The sequence below is a fragment of the Sorex fumeus genome, unplaced genomic scaffold (genome assembly GCF_029834395.1).
Source record: "Sorex fumeus unplaced genomic scaffold, SorFum_2.1 ptg000007l, whole genome shotgun sequence".
Classification (NCBI taxonomy): Eukaryota; Metazoa; Chordata; class Mammalia; order Eulipotyphla; family Soricidae; genus Sorex; species Sorex fumeus.
In genome coordinates this window covers 44,772,089-44,778,421 of record NW_026606064.1, presented here as the reverse complement: position 1 = coordinate 44,778,421, position 6,333 = coordinate 44,772,089, and the positions used below count along the sequence as shown (strand labels likewise).

General features: G+C 39.3%; 1 protein-coding gene across 1 annotated transcript; it reads right to left on the bottom strand.

The window, feature by feature from the left end:
• Nucleotides 1–5,411: 5,411 nt before the first annotated feature.
• On the bottom strand, nucleotides 5,412–5,882 carry LOC130016259 (60S ribosomal protein L23a-like). The gene has a single exon (XM_056106936.1). It carries the CDS (start codon nucleotides 5,880–5,882, stop codon nucleotides 5,412–5,414), a length of 471 nt encoding a protein of 156 aa, XP_055962911.1.
• Nucleotides 5,883–6,333: the final 451 nt, after the last annotated feature.

The following is a 6,333-nucleotide window of genomic DNA, read 5'->3' as shown; positions in this document are numbered from 1 at the left end:
TGCTATTGCTCTAGCTCCTATTTTCTCTTTCTTTCTCCTTCTCTCTCTCTTTTTAGGCATTATGATTTGCAATACAGTTATTGAAAGGTTATTATATCCTTTACCTACTTTCAACATTCAGTTCTTTTTCTTTCTTTCTTTTTTCTTTTCTTTTCTTTTTTAAATTGAATCACCGTGAGATACAGTTACAAAGCTTTCATATTTGCATTTTGGTCATACAGTGATCGAACCCATCCCTCCACAAGAGCACATTCTCCACCACTAATGTCCCCAGTATACCACACCCCTTTCCAAACCTCCCCCTGCTTCTACGACAGACAATTTTTCCTATACTTGCTCTCTCTCCTTTTGGACATTATACTTTGCAGTACAGATACTGAGAGGCTATCACATTTGGTCCTTTATCTACTTTCAGCACACATCTCCCATCTCGAACGATTTCTCTAACCATCATTGACTTAGTGATCCCTTTTCTACTGCAGCTGCCTTCTCCCCCAGCTTATGAGGCAGGCTTCCAACACTGGAGTAATATCCCTGACCTTTGTATCTACTGTCCTTTGATGTCAGTCTCATATTATGTTATTTTATATTACACAAATGAACACTCAGTTCTTGACCAGATTGATTATTTCCAATTATTGTTGTCATACTGAACCTCCTCATTTTTAACCATCTTACACACCCCCACCACCACCACATATACACACTTGTGCTAGTTTCCAACCATTGACCAGTCCTCCTGGCCCCTGTTTCCCTGACCTTGGATAATAGTCTCATATTATTTTTTTATACCTCACCAATAAATGCAGTCAATCTACATCTGTCCCTCTCCTTCTGACTCTTTCACTCAGCATTATACTCTCCAGGTCCATACATTTATAGGCAAATTTCATTTTTTCCCGAAGCTGTATATTATTTCATTGTGTAGATGTACCATACTTTCTTTACCCAGTTGTTTGTTCTCGGGCACTCAGGTTATTTCCAGATTCTAGCTATTGTGAATAGTATTGCAATGAGCATAGAAGTGCAGATGGCATTTCTGCTGTGTGTTTTTGGGCCCCCAAAGGTAAATTCCCAGGAGTGATATTGCTGGGTTGAATGGGAGCTCAATTTCTAGTTTTTTGAGGAATGACCATATTCTTTGCTCCGGCGGGCCCAGTAAAGTCTCCATTGGAGACTTTGTTGTTACTGTGTCTGGCATATCGAATACGTCACGGGGAGCTTGCCAGGCTCTGCCGTGCGGGCGAGATACTCTCAGTAGCTTGTTTTCCAAAAAGGCTGAATCAGTCAGCATTCTCACCAGCAATGAATGAGAGTCTCTTTCTCCCTGCATTTGTGTCAGCGCTGGTTTTTCTTGTTCATTTGGATGTGTGCCAACCTCTGTGGTGTAAGGTGATATTTCATTGTTGTTTAGATCTGCATCTCCCTGGTCATTAATAATGTAGAGCAATATTTCATGTGCCTTTTGGCTATTCAAATTTCTTTGAGAAAGTTTCTGTTCATTTCTTCTCGCTTTTTGATGGAATTGAATTTTTTTTTTGTAAAGTTCTACCAGTGCCTTGTATATTTTTGATATTAACCCCTTATTAGACGGATACTGGGTGAATAGTTTTTCCCATTCCATGAGATCTCTTTGTAGCTTTGTCACTGTTTCTTTTGAGGTGCAGAAGCTTCTTAGTTTAATGTAGTCCCATTTGTTAATCTTTGCTTTCACTTGCTTGATAAGTGGTGTTTCATCTTTGAAGATGCCTTTAGCTTCAATGCCATGGAAAGTTTTGCTTACTTTTTTTCCATGTGCCTTCTGGATTCAGGTATGATGTTGAGGTTTTTAATCCATTTTGATCTGACTTTTGTTCATGGCATTAGATAGAAGTCAGAGTTTATTATTTTTTACATGCTTCTGTCCAGTTTTCCCAGCACCACTTGTTAAAGAGGCTATTTTTGCTCCATGTCATATTTCTTGTTCCCTAATCAAAGATTAAGTGATCATATATTTGAGGGATATCTTTATTGAATAACTTTGTAAGGATATTCAACTCTATTCTATTGGTCTATGGGTCTGTCTCTATTCCAATACCATATTGTTTTAATTAGTACTATTATAATTGTACAAGAAAAAACCTCCAACCCCATCAAAAGAGAATGATGGGAGAAGAAATGAACAGAAGCATTCTAAAAAAAGAAATACAATTGGCCAAAAGGCACATGAAAAAATGCCCTGCATTGCAAATCAAAACAACAGTGAGATATCATCTCATACCACAGAGACTGGCACACATCCAAAAGAACAAGAACAACCAGTGCTGGCATGGATCTGGGGAGAAAGGGATTCTCTTTCATTGTTGGTGGGAATGCTGACTGGTCCAGTCTTTTGGAAAACAATATGGACATTCCTTTAAAAACTAGAAAGTAAGCTTCCATATGATCCTGCAATACCACTTCTGGAAATATATCCTGAGGGTGCGAAAAAGAACAGTAGAAGTGATGCCTGAACCTGTATGTTCATTGCAGCACTGTTCACAATAGCCAGAATCTGGAAACAACCCAAGTGCCTGAGAACAGAGGTCTGGTTAAAGAAACTTTGGTACATCTACACAATGGAATACTATGCAACTATTAGGAAAGATGAAGTCATGAAATTTGCTTGTAAGTGATGGTCATGGAGAGTATCATGCTAAGTGAAATGAGTCAGAAGTAGAGGGACAGATATAGAAGGACTGCACTCGTTTGTGGAATATAAAATAACATAATCTGAGACTGACACCCAAGGACAGTAGAGACAAGGGTCAGAAATATTGCTCCATAGTTGGAAGCCTGCCTCATGAGCTGTGGGAGAAGGCAGCTGGAATAGAGAAGGGATCACTAAGTCAACGATGGTTGGAGGGATAGTTCGGGATGGAAGATGTGTGCTGAAAGTAGATAAAGCACCAAATGTGATAGCTTGTCAGTATCTATATTGCAAACCATAATGCCCAAAAGTAGAGAGAGAGTATGGGGGAAATTGTCTGTCATAGAGGCAGAGGTAAGGGTAGGATGTGGGGATACTGAGGACGTTGGTGGTGGAAAATGTGCACTGGTGGAAGGATGGGTGTTTGATCATAATATGACTGAAACTCAAATGTGAAAGCTTTGTAACAGTATCTCAAGGTGATTCAATAAAAAATAAAATAAAAGATTATGTCTTGTAATATTCTTTATTAGGGTCTCTTTTAGCTGATACCCTCTGGGCTTCTTGAATCTGGATGTCTGCATTCTCCATCTCTGGGAACTTTTCAGCAATGATGCCTTTAACTGTTACCACCTCATTGGGGTTACCTCCCTGTCCCTCTGAGACCTTGATGACTCTTATGTTATTTTTGAATTCATCCCATACATATCTTATCTGCCTTTGAGTTATTTTGAGGTCTTTTCCTGTCTTCTGTTGTTTGCATGCTTTCTGCAGCTCATCTTCAAGTTCACTGATTATGATATGTCATAACATACATTATGTCATTTTGCTGTTGAGGGCACTAATTGAGCTTTTCATTTTATCTGCCAAATTATTTACCAATGATACTTCTGTTTGCAGTTTTCTTATTTCTGCTCTCATTTCCTCCTATATTTTATTAGTGGTTGGTTCCACTGCCTCTTTCATATCATCCTATATTTTATTGTATGTCCATTCCACTGTTTCTTTGAGCTCATTAAATGTCCTCACTGAATTCTGATTTTATCAGAGAGGTTATGTATGTAGGTATTCTTTGTTGAGGCTTCAAGGTTCTCATTTTCATCAACTAGTCGAGGTGAGTATCTGCACTTTCCCATGATGTATGTAGTAGTGTAGAGGTGGATCTTTCCAGTACACTATCAGTGTCCCGCCATGGAGGATCTGGGGGAGCTCTGTGGATGGTGGTATCTTCTCCCCTCTTCAAGGATATTACCTTCCTCTATAGTGCTCCTGGGTGACTTGTGTGGGGCTTCTAATGCTGATTCAGGGAAAGTGTTCTTTAGCTTGGACTTACTGTTACTTTTAGATTGGATTTGTGTTGACTCTTTTGTTCACGTTATTTTTGTGAGTTTGGGGATTATGTTAATTGGAGTAAGGGCTAATGATCTAGTGTGGTTGGATAGCCAGGCTGCCTTTGTGAGAGTTTGGTATAGGAGGCCAAGATGTAGGTCCAAGGCAGTATGGAGGGAAGATAAACTCTGACCACTCTCCATTACCCATCTACCTGACGGGGGTGAGGCCACACACTGGCACCAAACCTAGGGTCACAGTTCAAGTCCCATTCCTGGTTCTACACTTCTAAAGACAGGAGTTTTTCCCCTCTTGCCTAGGGACTTCTCTGGATGCCTGCAGCTACAGAGGTGCCTTGTGTCGCCACAACCCAGAAAGCCAGTAGCATTAATTTCTACTGGGTATATTGATGGAGGAAAGGCCACGCTGGTGATGTTAGAACATTAACTGCTTTAAACAACTGTATAATGAACAGCTTTGTAAACTACTGTGTTTTAAATAAAAATTAATTAAATTAATTAAATAAAATTAATTAAATTAATTAAATAAAAATTAATTAAAAATAAAATAAACCTTGCTGGTTTTCAACACTCATACCCCAAAGCCAAAGTATAGTTGCAACAAGGGCCAGGAGGACTGATCCACAGACAGAAGCTTGCCACAAATGGAAGGCTGTGGGGAAGACAGTTAGCATAGAGAAGGGACCACAATAATAATGATAGTTCTGGAAATGATCACTCTGGACAAGAATAGAGTGCTGAAAGTAAGTAAAGAGATATACGTGATCACCTCTTAGTACCTATATTGCAAACCATAATGCCCAGAAAGAGAGAGAAGTAATATGAGAGACAGAGAGACAGAAGCAAAGTGCCTGCCAAAGAGACATTCTGGGAAGTAGGGGAAAGGGGTAGGTGGGGAAGGTGGCAGGAGGCAGTAGGCAGGAGGAAAACTGGGGGCATTGGCATTGGGAAATGTACACTGGTGAAGTTATGGGTATCGGAACAGTCTATGACTGAAACCCAATCATGAACAACATTGTAACTGTGCATCTCATGCACAGTTGATTCAAAAACATTTTAAAAATAAAGAAGGTAGCATTAAAATCTTTTTAATATTAAGGACCAAAAAGATAGCACATGACATTGCATGTGGCTGAATTGTATTTGATCCCAGGCACTGTTATGCTCCCTGAGTCCACCAGGAATTATTCTTGAAAACAAAGCAAGGAGTAGGTTCTGAGTACCACTGGGTGCAGTCCCCAAACAAATTAAAACTCTTCTTAAAACCAAAGCTATTCATTTATGCTTATGGGTGATGAATATAATACACATAATGCCAAATATGCACTATATTCTGTCATCTTTGTTTTTATGGTGGAAAAGAAATTGTATTTCAGATTAGCCAGCTGGACTGTTTAGGTGATCCCAATTTTGTTGGCAACATCCAAGGTGTCATAATCAGGAGTCAGCCTAACATATGCCTTTTTCTCTCCATCAGGCCTAATTAGGGTGTTGACCTTGGCTACATCAATGTCATAGAGCTTTTTCACAGCCTGTTTAATTTGGTGCTTGTTGGCCTTGACATCCACAATGAACACAAGTGTGTTGTTATCTTCTATCTTCTTCATGACTGACTCAGTAGTCAGAGGAAACTTGATGATGGCATAATGGTCAAGCTTGTTTCTCCTAGGGGCGCTCTTCCGATGGTATTTGGGTTGCCTTCTCAGCCGCAGCATTTTGGGTCTTCTGAAGGTGGGTGACCTGCGAATCTTTTTCTTTTTCTGGCTGTGGACGCCTTTCAGCACTGCTTTCTTGACCATTAAAGCTTTGGTTTTGGCTTCAACTTTGGGAGGGGCAGGGGCTTCCTTCTTGGCCTTTGGCACCATCTTCAGAAAAAGCCTATATTCTATTATCTTAACTCTAACCCCAATGCTAACCTCAACCACTAACTCCCAATACTAACCCTAATTATTTCTTTAATTTAATGATTGGTTATTATTCATTAGCTATTAAGTAGTCTGTGAAAGTTGTAGCCACTGAATTTGCACTATATAAGCAAGGTGCTATAATACTAATATGTCCACTAATCCATAAAATTAAGCCATTAAGTCTAAGATGCCACAGAAAACATTATAATTTCAGGTCTATTAAATATAAATTTAATATATGGAAACAAAATTCCTAAAATCAATAGAATATGGTGGCGGTTGTAGAAGCAGAGGTAATAGTGGTGGTGATAGTTCTGTGGCGATGGTTATAGGAGTAGTAGCAATAGCAGCATTGATAATTGTAGAAACAAGTATTTGAAAGGTTCGCTCTTTCATATGCTAATCTGTT